This window comes from Oncorhynchus keta, chromosome 32, assembly GCF_023373465.1.
Source record: "Oncorhynchus keta strain PuntledgeMale-10-30-2019 chromosome 32, Oket_V2, whole genome shotgun sequence".
Classification (NCBI taxonomy): domain Eukaryota; kingdom Metazoa; phylum Chordata; class Actinopteri; order Salmoniformes; family Salmonidae; genus Oncorhynchus; species Oncorhynchus keta.
In genome coordinates, this window is record NC_068452.1 from 35,268,135 (window position 1) to 35,295,860 (window position 27,726).

The window sequence follows — 27,726 nt, forward strand, 5'->3', positions numbered from 1 at the left end:
TAATTGACTCAAATGATGTCAATTAGCCTATCAGAAGCTTCTAAAGCCATGACAACAATTTATGGAATTTAGTGTACTTAGTGTATGCAAACTCCCGACCCACTGGAATTGTGATACAGTGAATTATAAGTGAAATAATCTGTCTAAAAACAATTGTTGGAAAAATAACTTGTGTCATGCACAAAGTAGATGTCTTAACCGACTTGCCAAAACTATAGTTTGTTAACAAGAAATTTGTGGAGTGGTTGAAAAACAAGTTTTAATAACTCCAACCTAAGTCTATGTAAACTTCTGACTTCAACTATACATTCATACCATTTCTTGACTGTCTAGCTTGAGAATAGGCTAATCCCCAAACATTCAGAGAGCACAGAACATTCCCAAAACGATGGATAGTCAAATATTTTTGCAAAATTTGACTACAAGGAAATTTAACACATTTTCAATGCGGCCCTCTGGACCTTGTTGAAGACAGAATGCGGCCCCTGGGGCAAAATGAGTTAGACCCCCTGGTCGTTGATTTTTACCAAAGTGCATTAAGAAACAGTTAAGTTGTATTTGTTCACACTTGGTCGATTCTGCATGGCATGCCAATTGTTATGCAGGCAACTGTGCAAAATAAATAAATGTGCAGCTGTGTACAGTCATGGCCAAAAGTTTTGAGAATGACACAAATATTAATTTCCACCAAGTTTGCTGCTTCAGTGTCTTTAGATATTTTTGACAGATGTTACTATGGAATGCTGAAGTATAATTACAAGCATTTCACAAGTGTCAAAGGCTTTTATTGACAATTACATGAAGTTGATGCAAATTTTTGCAGTGTTGACCCTTCAAAAAAAAAAATCAGGACCTCTGCAATCTGCCCTGGTATGCTGTCAATTAACTTCTGGGCCACATCCTGACTGATGACAGCCCATTATTGCATAATCAATGCTTGGAGTTTGTCAGAATTTGTGGGTTTTTGTTTGTCCACTCGCCTCTTGAGGATTGACCACAAGTTCTCAAAGGGATTAAGGTCTGGCCAGTTTCCTGGCCATGGACCCAAAGTATCGATGTTTTGTTCCCCGAGCCACTTAGTTATCACTTTTGCCTTATGGTAAGGTGCTCCATCATGCTGGAAAAGGCATTGTTCGTCGCCAAACTGTTCCTGGATGGTTGGGAGAAGTTGCTCTCGGAGGATGTGTTGGTACCATTCTTTAGTCATGGCTGTGTTCTTCGGCAAAATTGTGAGTGAGCCCACTCCCTTGGCTGAGAAGCAACCCCACAAATGAATGGTCTCAGGATGCTTTACTGATGGCATGACACAGGACTGATGGTAGCGCTCACCTTGTCCTCTCCAGACAAGCTTTTTTCCGGGTGCCCCAAACAATCGGAAAGGGGATTCATCAGCGAAAATAACTTTACCCCAGTCCTCAGCAGTCCAATGCCTGTACCTTTTGCAGAATATCAGTCTGTCCCTGATGTTTTTCCTGGAGAAAAGTGGCTTCTTTGCTGCCCTCCTTGACACCAGGCCATCCTCCAAAAGTCTTTGCCTCACTGTGCGTGCACACCTGCCTGCTGCCATTTCTGAGCAAGCTCTGTACTGGTGGTTCCCCGATCCTGCAGGTGAATCAACTTTAGGAGACGGTCCTGGTGCTTGCTGGACTTTCTTGGGCGCCCTGAAGCCCTCTTCACAACAATATAACCACTTTCCTTGAAGTTCTTGATGATCTGATAAATGGTTGATTTAGGTGCAATCTTACTGGCAGCAATATCCTTGCATGTGAAGGCCTTTTTGTGCAAAGCAATGATGACGGCACGTGTTTCCTTACAGGTAACCATGATTGACAGAGGAAGAACAATGATTCCAAGCACCGCCCTCCTTTTGAAGATTCCAGTCCATTATTTGAACTCAATCAGCATGACAGAGGGATCACCAGTCTTGTCCTCGTCAACACTCACACCAGTGTTAACGAGAGAATCACTGACATGATGTCAGCTGGTCCTTTTGTGGCAGGGCTGAAATGCAATGGAAATGTTTTTTTGGGGGATTCAGTTCATTTGCATGGAAAGAGGGACTTTGCAATTAATTGCAATTCATCTGATCACTCTTCATAACAGTCTGGAGTATATGCAAATTGCCATCAGATAAACTGAGACAGCAGACTTTGTGAAACAAATTGTGTCATTCTCAAAACTTTTGGCCACGACTGTAGATAAAGGCAATTTTCTTAGAGAATTCATCCAATAGGACTACAATATCCCATAAAATAATCTAATTCAAGTGACACGCACAGACTTAGGTAAAAATGTGATTGTCAACTGTGTTGATTCATTAAAGAATAACTTGCTCATTACTATTACATGTTTATTATTATATGTTTAGCATGATAAACTAATAACTGACAGGTATTAACAATTATAACCCATGTATAAACTCTGTAGCCTATACAGGGTGGCTTTATTTAAAGATCTCGTCTCTCAACTAAAGGCAACAGGTGCTTTTACAACTGCAATGTAGCCTATTAAAGCTTTAATTACATGTCTTACAATGAAAAACAGAAAGGACCTCAATTTCTAATAGAAAAACAGGAACCAATCAAACAAAATGTTGTTTCTGGAACAAAAACCTAAACATTGGAATCTACAAAAATATCTTGCCTATTGTTTTCCAATGTGTCTTTGATCCTGGTTTGCTTCAATGGCAGATTATGACACCCTATTATTCTCTGTCTTCCGACTGTCTTGACTACCGGAACTCATTTATTGGGTGTCATTTTTTGTTTGAGAAAGTAGCACTTCGGAGACACAGGAAATTGTGATCCCCTAAGCCACTTCCTTGAGAATTTTGTTTGCCACTACTCTGTCTGCCCTCAGCATGCAAATCTGACTAAACCATACATGCTCTACTTATCTGCATTTCAACCATACTGGGTGGGTAGAATTCCCATTCCTTCCTATGAAACTTCTCCAGCATGTCAACTAAACAGATGGGTAATCTGGCTCACGTGCATTTTCATCAGGTTTAGAATATTTTTGCCCTCTAGTGGTCCAAAGTCAAAAGCACACAAATGTGGGTTCCTGTGTCCTCATCTCTTGCACAACAAAACAGAACTCAATTATAGAAATGTATTCGCTTCCTCCTGCTGGTAAAGGTCGATAATAAGCCCTAGGAAATGTTCCGAAATGTCTCTAATTGTTAGTTTATGACCACATTTCTGTGTTAGAAGTCATGCATGGAATTTAAAGAGGGTGGGCTGCTGGTCTGTAGCCATGGTAACAACTAAAAGTGTCAGAATATATCAGAGGAGACCGTTCCTGGGCTTCAACAACACTACTCCACTCCTACATTATCATACACTGAAAAGGTCTGCAGAGTGAAAACTGGATGTCACAAAAGTACTGTATGTCTGACATGAGTTGAAAGCAGTACAATGTAAATTCATAACTTTCAACAGAATGTTTAGCATATAAATTACACAAAAAAAGAACCGTACTGTAACAAAACATGAATGTAACTAAATCATAAAGACAGTAAAATATTCAGGTACATCACCGTCATTGAACAATTCAGTAATAAGTCTGACTGTTACGGCTTTCTTCCGTCGAAGGAGAGTCGGACCAAAATGCAGCGTGGTTAGTTCGATACGTCTTTAATAATGATGAAACACGAACAATACAAAAACAACAAACGGAATGTGAAAACCTATACAGCCTTATCTGGTGACAACTAACACAGAGACAGGAACAATCACCCACGAAATACTCAAAGAATATGGCTGCCTAAATATGGTTCCCAATCAGAGACAACGAAAATCACCTGACTCTGATTGAGAACCGCCTCAGGCAGCCATAGACTATGCTAGACACCCCACAAAACCCCATGACAAAAACGCACCACAATAACCCATGTCACACCCTGGCCTGAACAAATAAATGAAGACAAACATACTATACTTCGACCAGGGCGTGACAGAACCCCCCCCACCCCTAAGGTGCGGACTCCCGGACACACAGCAAAACAATAGGGAGGGTCCGGGTGGGCGTCTGTCCATGGTGGCGGCTCCGGCTCGGGACGTGGACCCCACTCCATCAATGTCTTAGTTCCTCCCCCTCGCGTCCTAGGATAGTCCACCCTCGCCGCCGACCATGGCCTAGTCGTCCTCACCCAGAACCCCCACTGGACTGAGGGGCAGCTCGGGACTGAGGGGAAGCTCGGGACTGAGGGGAAGCTCGGCACTGAGGGGAAGCTCGGCACTGAGGGGAAGCTCGGCACTGCTCCATGCAGACATGATAGCTCAGGCTGCTCCATGCAGGCTGGCAGCTCTGGCTGCGCTGAACAGGCAGGAGACTCCAGCAGCGCTGTAGAGAAGGAAGGCTCTGGCTGCGCTGAACAGGCGGGAGGCTCCGGCAGCGCTGTAGAGGAGGAAGGCTCTGGCTGCGCTGAACAGGCGGGAGACTCCGGCAGCGCTGGAGAGGAGGAAGGCTCTGATAGCGCTAGACAGGCGAGGCGCACTGAAGGCCTGGTGTGTGGTGCTGGCACTGGTGGTACTGGACCGAGGACACGCACAGGAAGCCTGGTGCGGGAGCTGCCACCGGAGGACTGGTGTGTGGAGGGGGCACTGGATAGACCAGACCGTGAAGGCGTACTGGAGAGCCTGAGAGCAGGACTGGCACAGGACGTGCAAGGTTAGGGAGGTGCACAGGAGGCCTGGTGCGTGAGGCTGGCACAATTTTCACCAGCCGACTAACACGCACCTCAGGACGAGTATGGAGCGCTGACCCAGGTTCCATTAAATCCCGACACGCTCCGTTGGGCGAATATCGTATTTAAAGCACCAAACTAGCAACTCCCTCATAACTCTCTCCTCCACTTTCCCCATTAACTCCTTCACAGTCTCTGCTTCACTCACCTCCAACACCGGCTCTGGTTCTGGTCTCCTCCTTGGCTCCTCACGATAAACAGGGGGAGTTGGCTCAGGTCTGAACCCTGACTCTGCCACACTCTCCCTGACCCCCAATACATTTTTGGGGCTGACTCTCGGTCTTCCATCCGCGTCGCCATGCTTGCTTCGCCAACTCCATTCTCCGATAACCTGCTTCGCACTGCTCCAGCGAATCCCAGGCGGGCTCCGGCACTCTCTCTGGGTCGACCGCCCACCTGTCTATTTCCTCCCAAGTCGTATACTCCAAACTTCGTAGCTCCTGCTGCCGCTGCCTGTCACCACGCTGCTTGGTCCTGGTGTGGTGGGTGATTCTGTTACGGCTTTCTTCCGTCGAAGGAGAGTCGGACCAAAATGCAGTGTGGTTAGTTCGATACATCTTTGATGAATGATGAAACACGAACAATACAAAAACAACAAACGGAAGGTGAAAACCTATACAGCCTTATCTGGTGACAACTAACACAGAGACAGGAACAATCACCCACGAAATACTCAAAGAATATGGCTGCCTAAATATGGTTCCCAATCAGAGACAACGAAAATCACCTGACTCTGATTGAGAACCGCCTCAGGCAGCCATAGACTATGCGAGACACCCCACAAAACCCCATGACAAAAACGCACCATAATAACCCATGTCACACCCTGGCTTGACCAAATAAATGAAGACAAACATACTATACTTCGACCAGGGCGTGACACTGACAGAATATACAGGCAGAAGCAATTACCCAAATGAAGCATAATAAGCATGAAAGTAGAAAAAGCGATTTCATAACAAACAAAACCATTTTTAAAAAGGAGATCTGATTTCTCATATAAAAAGGTCTTATTGGCCATTTCAGAGGAAGTCCCAGGCTGTATAAAGCAGTTTAATTCAATGTGATGTTGACTGTTCCTAGAGCATCCACCGCCCAGCCTGGATACTGTTCAGGAGAGGGGAACATTCTCTTCATGAATGTCCTCACAAAGTCTGGGAAGCGACCATCTATGATGCTCTGTCTCATCGACCGCATCAGAGTGAGCTGGATGCAAAGATAGAGGATAAGGTTATTATCTCATCTATGGCAAATAGTAAATAAAGGAAAATATTAACCATTCTAGAAACACAGACCTGGTAGGAGATGTTGTGGATGGTAATGTGATGCATGGCTGCGGTGTCACTCTTGAACAGAGCATGCAGATAGGCCCGACTGTGCCTGGAAATGAAACAGATCATGTCTTTTTTTTTAAATATAGGCAAGTCAGTCAGTTATATTATTTACAATGACAGGGGCAGAGTGACAGATTTTTACCTTGTCAGCTCGGGGATTCGATCTAGCAACCTTTTGGTTACTTGCCCAACGCTCTAACCACTAGGCTACCTGCCGCCCCACGAGAAAACAATCCTCAGAATCATTCAGCCTACAACTTAAAAACATCCATTGAAGAGAATTGAGATTTGTAAACCAGTTTCTCTAACCCCTACATACTCCTTCAACATTCCTTCAACCCTCCGTATTCTGTCCCTCAGTGTACCAGGGTTAATATGCCTTTACCTCCGGCAGGTGGGGCACTGGCAGTCTGGATCTATTGCCTGTAGGTCCTTGGCAAACTGCTTCTTGGTAATTGTCAGAGATCCCCACGGGACTAGAGCTGAGCCAAACCTCTGGGATGAAAGGAAGAAGATCACTTCATTATCATCATAACCATATTCATCAATATAATCATTATAAAGAAAGTAGTACTGCTATGGACTAAATTATAAAAGAAGCTATTGGGTTTCTCTGCACTTGTGATAAGAATACTTATTTCAAAGTAAATTAATAGAGAGTAGGTGACTCATAATATGCAAGAGAATGGAATACTTACTGCAGTGCGTGTTGGGAAGACACAGTCAAACATGTCACAACCCAGAGCAACACACACCACCAGGTCTACTGCATAACTGTGACCCACAGCAAAACACATGAACCACATACATAGAAATATCTGTACGGCACGACAAAACATTTGCAACTTATGTCATTTATGCATGTAAATGTGCTGTTATAACATAAGGAAGATGACAGCCATACCCAACCCCCATGAGGTAGCGAGGCTTCTCCCGAGGCAGGTGGTCTGTGCTGAGTGTCACCATCCTCCAGAAATCATCCTTCTCCTCACCTCCGCTCAGCCCACCGATAGCAAAGCCAGGAACATCCCGTTTTGTCATTTCTGTAAAAAGCACAGAAACAGAAGAAGATTAAAAAAATATGTATCCTCTGGAAATGAGCTAATTGGCATGAAGACAGAGCAATTTACTGTGCTGAACGGCTTTGAGGGATGTTAGTCATCGATAGACATAGATGAAACAGGGGGGAACATCTTACCGTCTAGACAGGCTTTGCGCAGCTCTGTGTTCAGGCCCCCCTGGATGATGGCAAACAGGTTCTGTCTATCTGGATTCTTATTGGCTGCAATGCAGCGGTCCAGCCAGCGAATCGATCTCCACGTAGCCTCCTCCACCCGCGGCCCAGTCACCGTACTGCTGACCACGTCATCCAACTGCATCATGATGTCTGACCCTGGACAAAACAGAAATGGTGCGATATTAAAATGAAGAACAGGAGTACTACCTGAAGTATAGTGGCTTTACTTTCCAGACTGATTCATTGGGAGTGGATACTGGATTGTGTCCTTCTTACCCAGACTGTTCTGTATGGCGATTGACTGCTCAGGACTCAGAAGGATCTCCTTCCCATCATAAGGAGATTTGAACTTGACCCCCTCCTCAGTAACCTCAGATAGTTCAACAAGAGACACCATCTGAAAGCCCCCACTGTCCTATGTAGAAATGGTGGGAATTCAAGGAAAATTCCAACCAAAAACTATCTTTTGGTTTGTGTTTCAATAGTCCATCGTTGACATACTGTAGTCCCAAAATGTTTTTCTTGTCAGCACTCAAGTTTTCAAAATATGTGACCTTCAAAATAATGAAATCCTCCCCATATGATGCATTTTGCATCATATGATGCTCACATATCTTGAAAAGCAGACATTTGGGTGAAAGACACCCTTGTTCTTTTTAGCCCACTTACGCAGTCAACACATTAGCTGATACTCACAGTCAAAAGGTTTCTTTTCCAGTTCATGAAGCCATGCAGGCCATTTGCTTTCTCAATCAGCTCAGGACCCTGTGATGGGACAGACAGACAACACCATCCTCACTGTCTGCAGCACACCAGACACTGACAACAAAGAGCTGTCTACAAGGTCAATCATCTTTGATACACAATGTGAATAGCCCTAGCACCACTTAATGTAGCCATTGATAATGACTCTCAGTTCCATTACATTACACATAAGAGTTATTGGACGAAGGTGTCTTCTATACAGGGGAGTTTTGTTAAGAGCCCTGAAGCTCAGTCTGAACATTAACACGCATCACTTGAGGTACAGTTTTGGAAGCATGAGGACCTTATATCTTTCATATTAGCAATAAATAATTAAAAAAACAAAAGGTTAGTTAAATTTATACACAGCTTTATAGGGTTATACACCGCTTTATAGGGTTATACACAGCTTTATAGGGTTATACACAGCTTTATAGGGTTATACACAGCTTTATAGGGTTATACACCGCTTTGTAGGGTTATACACAGCTTTATAGGGTTATACACAGCTTTATAGGGTTATACACAGCTTTATAGGGTTATACACAGTGTTCTAGGGTTATACACAGCTCTATAGGGTTATACACAGCTCTATAGGGTTATACACAGCTCTATAGGGTTATACACAGCTTTATAGGGTTATACACATCTTTATAGGGTTATACACAGCTTTATAGGGTTATACACAGCTTTATAGGGTTATACACAGCTTTATGGGGTTATACACAGCTTTATAGGGTTATACACAGCTTTATAGGGTTATACACAGCTTTATGGGGTTATACACAGCTTTATAGGGTTATACACAGCTTTATAGGGTTATACACAGCTTTATAGGGTTATACACAGTGTTCTAGGGTTATACACAGCTCTATAGGGTTATACACAGCTCTATAGGGTTATACACAGCTCTATAGGGTTATACACAGCTCTATAGGGTTATACACAGCTTTATAGGGTTATACACAGCTTTATAGGGTTATACACAGCTTTATAGGGTTATACACAGCTTTATAGGGTTATACACAGCTTTATGGGGTTATACACAGCTTTATAGGGTTATACACAGCTTTATAGGGTTATACACAGCTTTATAGGGTTATACACAGCTTTATAGGGTTATACACAACTTTACAGCTTTTTGTCACTGAAAAACACTGTTGGCCGCAACTGTGTTAAACCAGTTAAAACAGTAAGTGTGCATTTCCTCAATTATTTTGATGTGATATGAAAGTAGAGGGATTTATGTTTCTAGTACTGTACAGCAAGTGAGAATCAATGAAAGTTTAGATGGAGTATTTGGCTGTTTTGGCTTCCTGAGCAAATTTGCCTTTAAAGTACAAATCAGCAGTTGAAACAATAAGAAAAAAGCCTCTCCATCACTGTTTCACTAAAACGCTGAGGGATGGGGCTGGAGATATGTAACCATTCTCACATTCATAGACAGAGCTATGGATGCAAGGACTGACCATCCATGATATCTGACCATCCAATTATAGCTTTGACCATGTTTTGAGGCTATACTGTGTTTGTTTACATTAACTTTGTTTACAAAGATTGGAGTAAAACAAAGTTTTATTGTATATATTTTGGGGTTTGACAGTTGAACTAAGCTCATGAGGCATTTATAAATGATGTTCTTCAAGAATCAATGGGTACATATCATTAATGTATAAATCCTAAAATGGATGTAGCAAATTTTGATTGCCCCTTTAAACAAAACATGTAAGGTCCTTGGACTATAACGAGTAACGTTAGGCTCCTTTCTTACATTATTGGGCTACACTTACCGGTCTCATACCCAAGTGGTATGTGTTGCCAAGACAAATCTGACATCCCAGATCATCGAGTTGGTCCACAGTGATTCCCTTCATCGTGCCTTGTGTACCAACAGGCATAAACACTGGGGTGCTGATCGTACAGTGAGGGAGTTTGAGATCACAAGCCCTCGCTTTGGTCACTGGACATTCGGCGATGATTCGGAGAGCAAGAGGAGCAACGATGGAAACGGCTTTCTTGACAACCATGCCTGTTTCAAGGCTGCTCGTTGCAGCTCCTCTGGTTATGGGCGCAGCCATGTTGTTGCACACAGACGACGTCAACAAGCACGTGACATACCGGAACTACACTAATCTAATATTTGCATTGAGTTGTCAAAAATATGTCTTCATTACAATATCATTGACAGCAAAATCGTAGAAGCTATCCTTGCATGTCTTGTCATTTAATAATTGTGTCATAAAGTATTAATTTGCCCATTGAAGCAATGTCCAGGGGTGAACACACCCCTTTTTTGACGTTGAAAACAACTAGCCAATGAAAGGAGAGTGATTAGAGACGAACAGTGAGATTGACCAATTATTTCATTGACAGGAGGCGGTAGCCTTATCACCGGTTAGGTCGGATGTCGACTTGCCTGACCGGATGGTGGAAGTTTTGTTTTGTAAGTTTTCTATCCGTTTCGTTTGGTTGACTTTGAGTATTTTTCGTGTTTATAAGAACACGTTATTGTAATCCCAACTAAATTTGGAGTTACCAATTTGTAAACATCATATTTTCCTTTGACAGAGTGAAGACAGGGCGGCTTGAAAGGTGGAATTCAACACTTCGGAGTAACCCGAGCACCTTGCTAACTAGTAACGTAGTAGGCTAACGTTCGTTCGGGAGGGGAGCCGATCCAACGAAACCATGGGGAACCGGGGGATGGAAGATTTGATCCCCCTTATCAACAAACTTCAGGACGCTTTCAGTTCCATCGGCCAGAGTTGTAACTTGGACCTACCGCAAATTGCTGTGGTCGGTGGGCAGAGTGCTGGAAAAAGCTCGGTCTTGGAAAATTTCGTTGGCAGGTTGGTGGTGCTCAAAGCTAACTCAATTTGCAAAAGCTCCCTGAAGTCAGCTTTTTGTAAGACATTTCGCTGGCTAGATAACCAGTTAGTAAATTGTGAGATGATCCGTGCTCCTAAACTGGTATTTGGTCACATACTCATTTACGCACTTTGCGTAAGCAAACAAAACAAAACTAGGAACAACGAAATGTTGACGTTAGATGCGACGTTTGCGTGGCAAGCCAGGGCGGATGACAAACGTTTCAAAGGAAATCGTGAAAAGTTGCCTGGAGGCACTGGTCTAGGACCAGAAATATTACATATTAGTATCTATTTATGTAAGGAAATAAAACAAAATGCAATAAATATGGACCAAATACCTTTGCTATCTAGCAACTTGCTCCTGCAATAGTGTCAGCGGTTTTCAGCAGGGCCGAACACGAAAATTAAATCAGGCTACTTCAGTCGACTGATCAGTAGATTAGATTGATAACTTAATTTTTGTGTATTGTAGACTGTTCCCAGTACACATTGAATTGTTTTACATTTGAGATGTATGTCATTTATAACTCTCTAGGTGACATGATGACATTACACAACAGAACACAACTAACTACAGTGGCTGCTTGTTTCAGTCTGGCATGGCTATGTTGGGCATAATCTGTATGGAGTGTAGTCTAGAATTTAGGTATATGAAAAACATTTAGTTGAATATTAGGCTGCTTGTCCCCCTTTAAATCAACTTAAATATGATGCTGCACTTGGCAAGTTGGGGTGCCACAAAGAGTCCAACAACATTGGTTTCCCAGAGGTGTTTGCATAGGATCTGCTGTTATGTATAATTTCTATACCCTTATGAATTTTATACCCTTTGCCTGTAAAAAAAAAAAAATATTACCGGTATTTAGGCAATGTATCCTGCGTAAATATGCTGTATAGTTTGTGGGTCCAAATAACTTGTTTATAGTGGGTGAGTACGAGATAATAGGTGGGTGAAGTGTAGACTGGAGAAAAATGTATTTTGTTGATGTCACACTGGTGTTTAGCCCTTGAATGACTCCGTTCCATTACATTACACAAGTCATTGTAGGTTAATATCCCCAACGCTCGGTCTGAACATTAACGCCTTGATCACACTGACAGTGTCATTGCATTTTGGTACACCAGGAGTACATTAATTTCCAATGGAACACTGCGTTTGCCGAAGGTATGAGTCAAACTGTACGCATAGACAGCTTGACAAAAATGTTAGCAGAAGGTGAATGTTAAACTTTTGTTGCACACCATCCAGATGCTGCAAACCATTTTGCGCAAGGACACTGTAGGTGTGATCAAGGCGTAACGTGCATTGCTTGTGGTACGGTTTTGGAAGCACACGGACCTTATCTTTCATATCAGTGGGAAATAATTTTCTAAAACGAAAGCATAAATTTGATATAGACCTTTTTAATAGGGTTAGGGTTACTGTTCTCACAACGCCATATCTCCATGTTACAGCACATGTTTATGCGAGACAGATGCTAATTAGCTATCTAGCATGCTATGAACACCTGTGTGTGACGGAAGATGGCTGCCAGAAATGTGTTGTCACTGAAAATACTGTCATGTGATAAAGCCTGTTAAAACATTGTATAGTAAATGTATGTTTTGCATAGTGAAATGATATTGGTGTAATATTAAAAGTAAAGGGCTTTATGATTTTAGAATCGATTCACCTTTAGATGGAGTTTTGGGCTACCAGAGCCAGTCTACCTCTGAAAATAACAACATAAGATCCTTGTACCTTAATGAGTAATGGTAGACTTCTTAAGAGTACATGTTGGGCTAACTGGTGTTCTGCCCTTGTTTCAAAGAGAAACCTAGATGTAGGCTGGTCTCCCACTGGTCTATTTATAAGTTCCATGCCACACCTGGAAATCTGCAGCGGGACAGGACCCACTATGCACCACCTATATCATGGCAGTCTATCACTAGGCAACATTCTATACTTTTGTGTTGCACATAATCAATCACCTTGGGCCTAATACTTTCCCCCTGTGAGGCTAATGAATGAAAATATGTACTCTATACCTGAGCTGCACCAGTTTTGTTCATTTATAATGCACTGACTGTCCATATCACTCACTAACCCAGTTTAGTGTTGGCTCTGAGGAGACTGTTGGATAGGATGTGTGTATGATGTATAAACAACAGGTGTGTACCTGGCCCTGTGGGGTCTGTCATCATTTCCTATTTTCTCGCTAGCCTAGTCTGTTTTTAAACAAAAATGGTCTATCAGCAAGAAATAGGCATTCAATAGAATTTCATGACTAGCATTGTGTTGACTCACAGCTTATTGCAGAACTAGGCAACTCATCATTTCCACTTTAGTGCTTCCTCTTTCTCACCCCATTTGATTGATTTTTTTCAATAGAAAACCATCTCTCCTTGCCTGTTTGTGTTGTGCACTCTAACCCACAGCCCTCTTTAACAGGCTGGTCCTGTCTCTGTCTCCCACATCAGCAGTGTGTGAGATCACCCTTCATATAAAGACACAAAACAAGCACCCATGAAAGCAGCTTGTTAAGCAGGTTTTCCCAATTCAGACTCACTCAGAAGAATATTACACACACACACACACACACCTTTTTCTAGTTATGCATTGCCTTGCACCTCAAATACATGGAGCATTTCCATAGTCAAATAGGAACATACGAGATGACCACTCAACACACACATGTAGTTTCAGATGAGGGACTTTGCGCTCAAATAGCACTTGACAGATGTCTGCTGTAATTAACGTTAGTCATTTGCTGCTGACCTCAATTTTCCTGCCAGAAATGACCTCCCACATTCCCCTGTTGACAGCTCTTAGGGAAGTAAGCTCACACACAGGTGCACACTCAAACATGCCTACACAAATGCACAACAAAGCATTTAGAGTTATGCCCATATGAGAGGGATGTGTAACGGGGGTCAGTGTGATGCTAACAGCTTAGCTTCCTCCACTGTCCGACTGCCCTTGCCTGGCTACCCAGACACTTTGCTCCGGCCAAATGCTACGCCACGCCCACGGACCTTAGATCCAGACCCATTGCTGAGAAGGAACTGAGTACCTCTCTGACACTTTACCGAATTTGAACACATTCTGGGCTGTCTGATTGGTCCTGAAACCGATGGGTTGAGCCAGAACACGTGGGTAAAGCAGCTGTTTAAAAATGTGTCATTGGCTTTGATACTCTGATTGATCCAATCGATGATGGCTTTGTTTTGCATGAGGCCCCTGGTCACCACAAATGACTTCAGTGATGGCAGTCTCAGACTAAACTATGTAGCGAATCACAGAGCAACGTAACAATTTAGTATGAGTTGTCAGGCCCATACTGGGCTTGAACCTGTGATCCTCTGCTTTGCAACACATGTGACCGCCCTCAACAACCTTCCAACTGGTTACGCCACCCAAAATATATCCAAATTGTATTGTTACCACCACATCATCAACATTAAGGGACATGGGCAGCTGTGAGGAGGTTTTATTCTCCAGGTCTTTAACTGTTTTCCAGAACTTCTTGGTTAGACCCACAGAGAGAGAAGTTACTTTAAGGAGCAATAACTTTGGCCTTCTGGATGGCCTGAGTGCACTTATTTCTCATTTGCCTGAACGAGAGCCAGTCAGACTGAAGATGCTTGTGCCGAGCCTTTCGCCACATGGAATTCTTGAGGTGGAGTAACTCTGCCTGAGCACAGTCGAACCAGGGTCTGAATCTGTTTTTAATTCTCATTTTCTTTATGGGGCGTGTTTGTTAACAATACCACTGAAAATATATATATATTTTAAATAAGGTACAACCGTCTTCAACAAAGGGAATCAAGTGGATTCGATACAAATTTAGAGGCCAGGTCATAAAGGAAGGCTTGCTCAGTTTTTTAAAAGTTTTTTAGTCAAGCTTCTATGGCAAATCAGGACAGGTTGTTTTGCTGAACAGCCATTGCGAACACAGGCTGTAAAATGGTGATCACTAAGGTATCATTGATGTTTTCTGTAATGACCTATCAGGATTATTTGTGAGGATAACACCAAGGAGAGTAGCCATTGGGGTGGCAGGTAGCCTTGTGGTTAGACTGTTGGGCCAGTAACAGAAAGGTTGCTAGATCGAATCCCTGAGCTGACAAGGTAAAAATCTGTTGTTCTGCCCTTGAACAAGGCAATTAACCCACTGTTCCTAGGCTGTCATTGAAAATAAGTATTTGTTCTTAATTGACTTGTGTAGTTAAAAATAAATAAATAATAATAATAATACAAATTTGGGTGTTTGGAGTCATACCTTGTGGGATTGGTAATAAATAATCTGAAAGTTGTAGCGAGTCCCACTGCTTTAAGAGTTGGTCAGGTGGTTTAAGCATGTTCCAGTTAAGGTCACCGAGCAGGACAAATTCAGACTTAGTATAAGGGGCCAGGAGGGAGCTTAGGGCAGGTAGGGTACAGGTCGGTGCTGATGTTGGCCAAAAACACCCAGCAACAATCAACGGAGCTATTTGAAAGTTTAATGCTTAAAACCAGAAAATTAAATTGTTTAGGGACACACCTGGTAAGGTTTGCCACTCCACCTTTGGAAGATCTGTCTTGCTGAAAAGGGTTATAGCTGAAAAGGGTTATAACCAGAAAGGTTAACATCAGTGTTCAAAACACTCCTAAATAACCACATCTCTGGATCGGAGCTGTGAACCTACACTTTCAATTGATACATTTTAGGCAATAAGCTTCTAGTGTTAACATGCAGAAAACCCAGGCTTTTACGAGAGCAGAAATAAGTGAAACAGATATCAGTGCACAAGTCAGAATTGGGGCTAGCAACAGTAGATGAGCCAGGGTCTACATGCACATTTCCAGATATCATCAGCAGTAATAGTCAGGGCACGGCAGAGGACAGGGAGAGGCTCTGCAATGTGGATTTATGACATCTGAATGTGCATCAGATGGCAACAAGATCATATTGTACAATTTCATCAGGTAACATGAATACAAAGCCGGCGAGAGATGGACTCTCGGCACCCCATCCTATCCATGTAACCTGTCCCACGGTTGGGTAAACAAGCAAGTTCATAGTCAAAGTGTGCAGGAGTCATGAGGCAAATAGCATAAAGCAGAAGAAAGAAATATATAAGGACTTGGGGCTAGCCGTTGTAAGTTCAGAGTCACTCGTCCCAAGAGCTTGAGAGAGTAGCTCTCTGAGTCCAGTAGGCTATAAAAGTATGATAGAAAATAAATCAATAGTAGGCCTATCCTAGTTAATTGAAGTGTTTCTGTGTAAGTTAATTAGCCTATCTAAAATTCTGATCAGTCCAAAGTCTGCAGTGTGTGTAAGTGCATGTGTGTTGGAGGTGAGTGAAAGCCTGGAAGAGAGGGGGGGGAGTGTGGCAGGGGTACCTATAACAAACAGGGGGAGACAGGCTAGGGCAGACAGTGAACAGATCGCCAGGTGGATTCCAAGCAGCAGTGCAGCAGGCAACGGGAGTAGGTGTCACACCCACTTGGGAGCAGCTTTTTTCGGGAGGCAGATTCCTTGTAGAAAAAGCCAGCTATCTACCTAAAGTAGCTAGTAAGTCTCTGTCCACCAATCTTAACATGGAATGGTTTGGGTCCTGATGCCGATCACTATGGCATTTAGGCTGTTCGAAATGTTTTCTTCTGTTTTGATGTTGTTTTTGGGTATCTTTTTGTTACATAAGTTCAAATCAACATGTATTCGTCATATGCACAGGATACAGCATAAACGGTGCAATACAATTATTTTCTTGTGGACTTCCTCAACACTGCAGTAATAATACCATTACCAGTAAAACTAATACTGTCATTAATAGTATAAAAGTTGACAAAGTAATTAAAAAATCAAGTAATAATTAAGGATTTATTGTAAGCATTTACAGAATATACTGTGAATATTACAAATGCCAGTGTGCTGATATCAAGTTGTTTTAAGAGGTGCTTAGGCTATATGAACTGTTTTAGCTCTTGGTTTGAGACAGGATTACTTTATGAAAGTATGGCTCCGTGGCATAATGCAAGCTACAGAAGCAAACATACATGGCATGTGGGTGAAAGAGAAACCTGAGAGGAAGTGGAGTGTTTGACTCATTTTTCTGAATATTCTTTGAAGTAGCGTCATAACATCACAGAAGTTATTCTGGGGGTGAAGATGGTCATTTCTGTCAGTGTAGACACGGAGACATGCCAAAGAAGTGTAATGACAGGCTGGTTGTGGAGGTGTCTGTCTCTGTCTGTGCGGGGGGGGTTCTCTCTGTCTACAGTAGCAACAATGAATGAGTCCAGCAGTGGGAATACACCCGAGGAAATTAGAGCAGCTCTTGTTCTGTCCCGCCTTGGCTGCCTGCCTCCACACTTTTGTTGTGCTAGGTGAATTCCGTTGAGCTCTGATGTCATCTAGCCTAATGGTTGACTGGCAGCCGCTTAAGTCGTTGACTCTGACTCATGCGTTCCTCTTCCATTGATTATGACGTTTCACAATATGCAAAAGTCAGTTCGGATGTCAGTGAAATGTACCACCGCAAGTTATCTTGTATTGAGTCGTGTAGCAGAAGTTGAAGTAGGCATTTCATAAGGCAGTCTAATTGAATGTGGACCTCCGTCTTCCAGGTGCCCTGCTGCTATTGACTGTCGCTGGTCAGGAGGGATGGCGTTTGCCCGTGGTATTCTGTTCATGTTGGAGACGTGATCGACTTTCCTTGTTGTTCCCTGAAACTGACTAGTGTTTTTTTTTTGTGATTTTAGGACATGTTTATACATCGACTCTAATTACGCTGCAGCTAGCGACTGGAACGAGCTGCAAAAAACACTCAAACTGGACCGTTTTATCTCAATCTCTTCATTCAAAGACTCAATCATGGACACTCTTACTGACAGCTATGGCTGCTTCGCGTGATGTATTGTTGTCTCTACCCTCTTGCCCTTTGTGCTTTTGTCTGTGCCCAATGTTTGTACCATGTTTTGTGCTGCTGCCATGTGCTGCTGCTGTGTTATGTTGTGTTGCTGCCATGCTGTGTTGTCTTAGATCTGTCTTTATGTGGTGTCTCTCTGGTTGTGATGTGTGTTTTATCCTATATTTTTATTAGATTAGTTTTGTTTTTAATCCCCAGTCCCTGCAGGAGGCCTTTTGGTAGGTCATCATTCTAAATAAGAATTTGTTCTTAAATGGCTTGCCTAGTCAAATGTAGAATAAAAACACTCACTCACTCAGCAAATGTGTGTCTATGTACATAAGGACAACCAAAGGGTTCATATCAGACTTTTCTGACACCCAGGAGGATATTTTGAAATACTGGTTAAAAGCTTCTGTGTGTTTGAGCATGGCAATAAGCTAACTTGGATGACCTAGGTTCCTGTCCAGGGTAGAGGTCGACCAATTATGATTTTTCAACGCCGATACCGATTATTGGAGGACCGAAAAGGCCGATACCGATTTAAATCGGCCGATTTTAAAAATTATATTAAAAAAATAATAATAATTCAAATTTTAAAAAATTGTGATAATGACAATTACAACAATACTGAAAGAACACTTAGTTTAACTTAATAAAATAAATTTAGCCTCAAATAAATAATGAAACGTTCAATTTGGTTTAAATAATGCAAAAACAAAGTGTTGGAGAAGAAAGTAAAAGTGCAATATGTGCCATGTAAGAAAGCTAACTAAAGTTCCTTGCTCAGAACATGAGAACATATGAAAGCTGGTGGTTCCTTTTAACATGAGTCTTTAATATTTTATTTTTATTTTACCTTTAACTAGGCAAGTCAGTTAAGAACAAATTCTTATTTTCAATTACGGCCTAGGAACAGTGGGTTAACTGCCTGTTCAGGGGCAGAACGACAGATTTGTCGTTCGGGGATTTTCAACGCTCTAACCACTAGGCTACCCTGCCACCCCAGGTATTCCCAGGTATGAAGTTTTAGGTTGTAGTTATTATAGGACTATTTCCCTCTATCATTTGTATTTCATTAATATTAGATGTTCTTATAGGCACTTTAGTATTGCCAGTGTAACAGTATAGCTTCCGTCCCTCTCCTTGCTCCTACCTGGGCTCGAACCAGGAACACAACGGCAACAGCCATCCTCGAAGCAGCGTTACCCATGCAGAGCAAGGGAAACGGCTACAAGAAGGCTCAGAGCGAGTGACGTTTGAAACGCTATTAGTGCGCGCTAACTAGCCAGCAATTTCACTTCGGTTACAGCAGCCTCATCTCGGGAGTTGATAGGCTTGAAGTCATAAACAGCGCAATGCTTGATGCACAACGAAGAGCTGCTGGCAAAACACACGAAAGTGCTGTTTGAATGAATGTTTACGCGCCTGCTTCTGCCTACCACAGCTCAATCATATACTTAGATACTTGTATGCTTGTATGCTCAGTCAGATTATACGCAACGCAGGACATGCTAGATAATATCTAGTAATATCATCAACCATGTGTTGTTAACTAGTGATTTATGATTGCTTGTTTTTTTATAAGATAAGTTTATTGCTAGCTAGCAACTTGCCTTGGCTTACTGCATTCGCGTAACAGGCAGTCAGTCTCCTTGTGGAGTGCAACGGTCATTATTGTGTTGGACTAGTTAACTGCAAGATTGGATCCCCCGAGCTGACACGGTGAATAACTGTCGTTCTGCCCCTGAACGAGGCAGTTAACACACCGTTCCTTGGCCGTCATTGAAAATAAGAATGTGTTCTTAACTGACTTGCTTAGTTAAATATAGATGAAATAATGGTGTAATTTTTTTTTAAAATACAGATTTCTGATTGTTATGAAAATTTGAAATCGGCCATTCCGATTAATCGATCGACCTCTAGTCCAGGGTGAATAAGTAATAGAGGGGCACTAGCCTAACCCTTGAGTCATCTGACATGGCTGCATCTATCAACACCTGTACTCGAATAAACAAATACCACACTAAGGACAATAAAAACGCTATTAGCAGATGCTGCCATTAAATGGTTACCACTCTGCTTTGGCTTTCTGTAGAATGGTTATGTGTGCTGAATTGCACTCTGTGGTATTAATAAAATGTAATTTTCCATGCTTTTCTCTTTTATGTGTACGTGTGTTATTGGACTATGAATAACTTCATGTAGATCATTGAGGATCTTGTGGTCTCCACTCTGGCTCTCTGTGTGGCTGTTGGACTGTGATGTCATTGTCCCTGGGGGCGGGAGTATGGAGGTCATATCTCGCTGTACAAGCTGGTTGGGGCTGGGCTGTTATCTGATTTGCTGTGCCAGTGCTGGCAGCGGAGTAGAGGAGACTAGTGGACTGTGAACCTGGGAGGTGACCAGGAACTGACTGACTCACATGGTTTGCGAATTGGAAGGTTTTCCCTAAATGGTAACAAATTAAGGGGAAATGATGCTGCTTGGAGGGAAAAGGGAAAAGCAATAGGAATGTTGACCATCTAAAATCTGTCTTGTACATCAAGCTGCATCTTTGCAAAAGCTCAGTCACACACTGTCCACTCAGCTTTTGTAGTCTTTGATTCTTGAAAGTGGACTGAAAGCCTGGCGAGGCAGTCAGACTTGAGGCTGTGAATGTGGGAACCATAATGATAGAGGTCTAAGATGCCACATGAGTTAATCCCACGCCTCTCACCAAACCTCAGACCCATGTTTGTGTTCCACACCCCTCCTGGTAAACCATACAGTGACCTCAACATTTCAGTCATCCACGTACAAAGTCTACTACACGCTGTTTACTACAGCGTCATCCAGAAACAGTCTACTACACACAGTCTACTACATTCATCTTAATCTTTTTGCATCTTAATGAGAACAGACAAACATTATTAATATTTATAATTTATTAATTGAACATGCTAACCTTTTTGTCTTTGTTTAAACATTTTACTGTGGAACCATTTTATATTTAGATCAGGCCAGTACTCTACACAGACCGGTGCACCATAACCAGTCAGAGCTGCAGTAGGCCTATGTGCAAATAGCCATTGCCATATATGGATCTGCCATTCACTTTTGAACTGGACTGTGTTTACAGCATGAGCGGTCACTAGTAGATGCACTTGTTTTGAGATCAAAGCGAGAGCTGCATGTTGCCACCTGTGCACGTGTTCATATTCCTTGCTAGTTAGTGAGTTATTTTCCCAGTTATAGCTAACTTTTAGTCATCAATGGAGTGGTTGCTTCATAGAAGAGTTCAAAATGTGTGCATTTCTAGCAATCTTTGAAAAGCGAGTCCGTTAAAGAGCTTTGGTCTTAAAGGGGTAGTGTTGTATTTTGAGACTGTATTGAATAAGCTAAGCGGAATAATAGGCAGAGGGTAGCATAATTTGTCTGATTCTCTGTAATAATGGTATGGGAATAATGCATTTTATTTTGTAAAGGGGTTTCTTGCATCAAACAACACATTTTCAGTTACCTTATCTGAAGGACAGGTGAATAAACAGGTTAATGTAAGGCCCTGCATGTTTTTTTTTTCTTAAACGTCTCATGGAATGTACATTAGTTGCTCCACTAAAAGTTTGCAATTATGCTGTGGGACTTGGAGGTATTTTGTGTTTTTAGTGCAGTACCCTGCGTCACCACTTCATTGCTCTAGACCAGCGAATGGGGGAGTTAGAGCACTGATTGCTTTTGGGTTATACTGTGCTTTTGGGTCCTACTAATGAATGGGTAACATAAACCTAAATGGAAACTGACAATTGTGCACAACTTCAGTATTACTTACTAAAACACTTGTTACACTAAATTTATTTAATTTTGTTGGGATTATTTTGCTTTTACTGTAGGCCACTCCTGACCGGTCATGTTGTACAGCGCCTGAGTGGCGCAACGGTCTAGGACACTGCATAGCAGTGCATGCTGTTGCAACAAATGCTGGTTCAATACCTGTGCCGGCTTTGACTCGGAGACCCATAAGATGACTGCAGATTTTGGTATCTCTCCCTTTAAAAACAGAAATAATTCTAAATGACAAACTGGCTTTATTTACAAATCACGCCATGTTCAAGAATTGCCTTTTTCTCTCTCATTTTATGTAATATGAAAAATAAATCATATCCAAAATATTGTTTTTTTTTTTAAACAAAGCGATTATTATTAATTTAGAATTATATAAAAGCCTGTTGAATATTCTCATAGATCTATTATTATTAACCCACTTATAAGCAGGACAATATATGTTGGTTCCCGGGGGGCATTGCACATTGGCAACACCTTAAGGGGCATTGCACTCATAATGGTGCTGACTAGGGAAACGTTCCCGTTGTTCTGTTCTTTGTGCCATTCTGCATTTTCAAACTAAAACAATAACTAATAATGCTTTCCTTAATAAAATAGTGATAAAAATACTCTTTCAAAATGCCAATGTTTGTTTAGTTATGGATCCATAACGAATTACTATGGGAATAAATATCCCTGAATTACATAAATATTGGAACAAAGTTGTCTAATGAAGGTAAACAAATAGTAGTTTACTGGAATATACTCTTTCAAACATATACGGTCACGTTGTAAAGCACCATTATGGATATTAGCAGGGCTATATTTTGGCCTTTATGGACAGCACACAATTGGACCAGCGTTTCTCTCCCTCTAAAAACAGAAATAAATGTTTTGGCATTTACAAATATTATTTTGGCCTTTTTATTCAGATTACAATCCCTTGTTTATTTTTAATTTTTAAACGAAATAACCTCAAATATCGTTATATATTATCAAGTTGATGACAGTCATATAAACCAGCTCCTACATAAAGCTGAGTGACTCACTCATTCATGGCTTTGGATCAAAATAAATAAGTACCAACATGCTTTCTCATAGTCTTTAATAATAAAGAAATGTTTTGGCCTGGACACCATGTGCAGTATTATAATAGCTGATTATGGGCTATTAGCAGGACAATATACCTTTACCAACACCTCTCAGTATTTTGATACATTGTTGATGGGGGCCCCGGAGTGGATGGGGGCTCCTGCAGTGCAAAATGCTTTGCTACAGATGCAGGTTCGATACCCGTGCCGGCCGCCACCGGGAGTCCCATGAGGTGGCGTTTGGTTTTCATATTTTTTTATATACTGTAGGCCTACCGTAGACGACGTGAGTCTCACTAGTGTTGAGTAATGTGCTGTTAAAAGTGGTGTAGGTCTTATTTATTTAAAGAGCATATTGCAGTTTGAAGCAAACAGATTTGAAGCAATAGCCTACAACTATTTTAGAACCATTCCCACTGCTCTGAGACAAGCATGGGGGCTGTTCTTGATATATCAATGAGATTTTTATTTTCTCTTAATCTCTGTGTGTATTGGTTAGACTAGAATTAGAAAATGTTATGTTCTTAGTGTAACTTTTTATTTAACTTGGCAAGTCGGTTAAGAACAAATTCTTATTTACAAGGACAGCCTACTCCTTCTTTAGCTAAATTGAGCTAGATTCTATAGATAGTACTGTACTCCAGACCGTCACGTTGTACAGCGCCGTATTTTCCTTTCTGTCCTAATGGAAACTCAGAGTTAAAAAAAAAAAAATTATTGGAATAGAAATATCATAATATTAATTAAGCAAGTACCAGTCAAAAGTTTGGACACCTACTCATTCCAGGCTTTGTCTTTATTTGTACTATTTTCTACATTGTGGAATAATAGTGAAGACATCACAACTATGAAATAACACATATGGAATCAGTTAAATTCTTATTTACAAGGACAGCCTACTCCTTCCTCCCCGTCAGGGAATTGAACCCCGGTTTCTCGCATGCCAGCACGACACGGGATTCTTTAGCTAAATAGCCCAGTACTGTAGCCTACTCCCGACCATCACGTTGTACAGCGCCACATTTTTGGTTCCATCCTAACGGGAAACCCAGAGGGTTTTTTGTTTTTCTTGGAATAGAAACACCATTTTCAGAAATGTTGCTTAATTCATTTTCTTAATATCATTCCCATATACTATATTCTTACAAAAAGGTTTTAAATTCTCTAGTACAGCCACGATTGAAGGCTATCAAATGCTTCTCAAAGATGCCCTCTGGTGGTCAAACTAGCACTAACTAGTGTCAGTCTACTACACAGTCTACTTCAGTCATCCAGGGACACAGTCTAGAACACATCTACTACAGTCATCCAGTGACTAGGAACTAGAAGCCCAAGCATTTCGCTACAATCTCATTAACCTGTTGCGACGAGCAATCCCGTATCCGGGATCCTATTTATAGCCTCAAGCTCATTACCATAACGCAACGTTAACTATTCATGAAAATCGCAAATGAAATAAATATATTTGCTCTCAAGCTTAGCCTTTTGTTAACAACACTGTCATGTCAGATTTTCAAAATATGCTTTTGAACCATAGCTAAACAAGCATTTGTGTAAGAGTATTGGTAGGTTAGCATATGAGGAGACTCTCAGTTCGATAGCAAATGTTCAGTTTTTCCAAAAAGATTATTTGTGTAGGACAAATCGCTCCGTTTTGTTCATCACGTTTGGGTAAGAAAAACCCAGAAAATTAAGTCATTACAACGCAAACTTTTTTCCAAATTAACCCCATAATATCGACAGAAACATGGCAAACGTTGTTTAGAATCAATCCTTAAGGTGTTTTTCACATATCTATCGATGATAAATCATTCGTGGCAGTTTGGTTTCTCCTCTGAAGAAAATGGAATGCGCATGGACCTGGAGATTACGCAATAATTTCGACGGAGGACACCGGGCGGACACCTGGTAAATGTAGTCTCTTATGGTCAATCTTCCAATGATATGCCTACAAATACGTCACAATACTGCAGACACCTTGGGGAAACGACAGAAAGTGCAGGCTCATTCCTGGCGCATTCACAGCCATATAAGGAGACATTGGAACACAGGGCATTCAAAATCTGGACCATTTCCTGTATGAAATTTCATCTTGGTTTTGCCTGTAGCATTAGTTCTGGGGCACTCACAGATAATATCTTTGCAGATTTGGAAACGTCAGTTTTTTTCTTTCCAAAGCTGTCAATTACATGCATAGTCGAGCACCTTTTCGGGACAAAATATCTTGTTTAAAACGGGAACGTTTTTTATCCAAAAATTAAGAGCGCCCCCTATCTCGAAGTTAACATCTGCTAACCATGTGTATGTGACAAATAAAATTTGATTTGACACAGTCTAGAACACATCTCTTACACAGTCGACTACAGTAATCCAGGGACACAGTCTCCAAAACACAGTCAAGTAGTCTACTGCAGAGCTGAGAATATTTGAATAGGCCAGACAGTCTATTACTGTCATCCAGTCTACTACAGTACACTACTCTGAACCAGACCATGCCGGGCTGCTTCCAGCCTCAGTATAACAGTCCGAGTTGGTTGAAGTTGGGAACAATTCCATTTTTTGTTAGTAGATTTATTCCATAGGGATCCTATTCAAACCCTGATCTTGAATTTAGATGGAATTCACCCCAACCCTGATGGCTGTGGAATCCCTGGTAGTGAGAGGCAGATCAGAGACAGGGGAGTGTTCAATGTTGGTTCTGTCTGACCCTTCTCTTTCATGGAGGCAGGGGAGTGTTCAATGTTGGTTCTGTCTGACCCTTCTCTTTCATTGTATCTATTTTCTGCAGCATTGAAAGAGGGAGGCTCAGAGACTGCAGGTCTTTGCTTGGCCTATTCATAATGCATAGAATGATACACAATCTGTTCAGTTCCTCTATCATTTACAGCACATCAATAATGGACATGCACCCACATGTCCTCACTTCACTTCGTGTGGGGGCTTTTATGGCTGTATATCTCTGTGGATACGGTGTGTGTGTGTGTGTGTGTGTGTGTGTGTGTGTGTGTGTGTGTGTGTGTGGTCATGTATTTCTTCTGTGCACAAGGTGCATGTACTCACAGAAGTATCTTGTTCTGGCCGTGTCTCTGACTATCTGTGTGATACTGTGATCATTTGTCTGTCTTTGTCCAGTTGAACTGATGAAGTGTGTGAATGGAGAGGAGGACGGGTCCAGTGAGAGTGGTGGGGATGTATAACTAATGTAATACATTAGAGGTCGACCGATTTTTTTTATATTTATTTATTTTTTTTAAAAAAAATTTTAATTTTTTTTTTTTAATCGGAATGGCCGATTTTCAAGTTTTCATAACAATCGGAAATCAGTATTTTTGGGCGCCTATTTGCTTTTATTTTTATACCTTTTTATTTAACTAGGCAAGTCAGTTAAGAACACATTCTTATTTTCAATGACTGCCTAGGAACAGTGGGTTAACTGCCTCGTTCAGGGGCAAAACAACCGATTTTTCACCGTGTCAGCTCAGGGGATCCAATCTTGCCACTTTACAGTTAACTAGTGCAACGCAATAACAACCTGCCGCTCTCTCGTTGCACTCCACAAGGAGACAGCCTATTACGCAAATGCCAAGGTAAGTTGCTAGCTAGCATTAAACTTATCTTATAAAAACAATCATAATCACTAGTTAACTACACATGGTTGATGATATTACTAGATATTATCTAGCGTGTCCTGCGTTGCATATAATCTGGCTGAGCATACAAGTATCTAAGTATCTGACTGAGTGGTGGTAGGCAGAAGGAGGCGCATAAACATTCATTCAAACAGCACTTTCATGCGTTTTGCCAGCAGTTCTTCGTTGTGCGTCAAGCATTGCGCTGTTTATGACTTCAGCCTATCAACTCCCGAGATGAGGCTGGTGTAACCGAAGTGAAATGGCTGGCTAGTTAGCGCACGCTAACGTTTCAAACGTCACTCGCTCTGAGCCTTCTAGTAGTTGTTTCCCTTGCTCTGCATGGGTAACGCTGCTTTAATGGTGGCTGTTGTTGTGTTGCTGGTTCGAGCCCAGGGAGGAGTGAGGAGAGGGACTGAAGCTATGTTAATGTATAATGTTACACTGGCAATACTATAGTGCCTATAAGAACATCCAATAGTCGAAGGTTAATGAAATGCAAATGGTATAGAGGGAAATAGTCCTATAATTCCTATAATAACTACAACCTAAAACTTCTTACCTGGGAATATTGAAGACTCATGCTAAAAGGAACCACCAGCTTTCATATGTTCTGAGCAAAGAACTGAAACGTTAGCTTTCTTACATGGCACATATTGCACTTTTACTTTCTTCTCCAACACTTTGTTTTTGCATTATTTAAACCAAATTGAACATGTTTCATTATTTACTTGAGGCTAAATTGATTTTATTGATGTATTATATTAAGTTAAAATAAGTGTTCATTCAGTATTGTTGTAATTGTTATTACAAATATATATATTTTTTAATCGGACAATTTTAATCGGTATCGGATTTTTTGGTCCTCCAATAATCTGTATTGGTGTCAAAAAATCATAATCGGTCGACCTCTAAAATACATTAACACTTGGAGAGGTCAGCCTTCTGCTCCTCAGCTCCCTCTCTCAACACGTCCTCAGTCTGCTCTGTGTCCACTCCACTTAGGCAAGTCCAGCTCTTGCTTTCCCATTTCCCTCTCCCTCTCTCCCCTGTTCTCCCTCTCTCCTATTCCCTCTCTCCTTATTCCCCATCTCCCTTTCCCTCACCCACCATCTCCCTTTTTCCTCCCTCTCTCTATCCCTCTCACCCCCTGCCAGAGATTTTCTATACCGGCATCCCACTCTCCCAGTTAGACTGGTTTTCTCTATGACAAACAAAACACTCTACATGATCTGCAGCACACCAGTGCTGAACTCAGGCCATCCAGAATGTTCCCACTGTTCAACAGGTCTAGTCTAGTGTGAGTGCCTCTGTAATAGTCAACAGTATGTCTCCATCCTGATTGTCCTGTGTGTGACATAGCTTCTAGTCTAAAGCAGACTGACTATATCTCCATT

At 41.6% G+C, this 27,726-nt stretch overlaps 2 protein-coding genes across 2 annotated transcripts in view; one reads left to right on the plus strand and one right to left on the minus strand.

Annotated features, from left to right (window-relative positions):
* Positions 1 to 5,002: 5,002 nt before the first annotated feature.
* On the minus strand, positions 5,003 to 10,191 carry qtrt1 (queuine tRNA-ribosyltransferase 1). Its single transcript, XM_035765052.2, has 9 exons — positions 9,853 to 10,191; positions 8,015 to 8,083; positions 7,595 to 7,733; positions 7,280 to 7,474; positions 6,986 to 7,124; positions 6,780 to 6,855; positions 6,467 to 6,576; positions 6,043 to 6,127; positions 5,003 to 5,953 (listed from the first exon to the last, which is right to left on the minus strand). Exons 1-9 carry the CDS (start codon positions 10,138 to 10,140, stop codon positions 5,801 to 5,803), a joined length of 1,254 nt encoding a protein of 417 aa, XP_035620945.2. The 5' UTR covers positions 10,141 to 10,191; the 3' UTR covers positions 5,003 to 5,800.
* A 186-nt stretch (positions 10,192 to 10,377) lies between these two features.
* The window catches only part of dnm2a (dynamin 2a), a 46,836-nt gene continuing 29,487 nt past the window's right edge, over positions 10,378 to 27,726 (plus strand). Inside the window, exons 1-2 of the mRNA XM_052491576.1 lie at positions 10,378 to 10,505; positions 10,631 to 10,911. Of these exons, the coding sequence (XP_052347536.1) occupies positions 10,751 to 10,911 (161 nt within the window). The 5' untranslated portion in view covers positions 10,378 to 10,505; positions 10,631 to 10,750. The remainder of the gene's footprint in view (positions 10,506 to 10,630; positions 10,912 to 27,726) is intronic.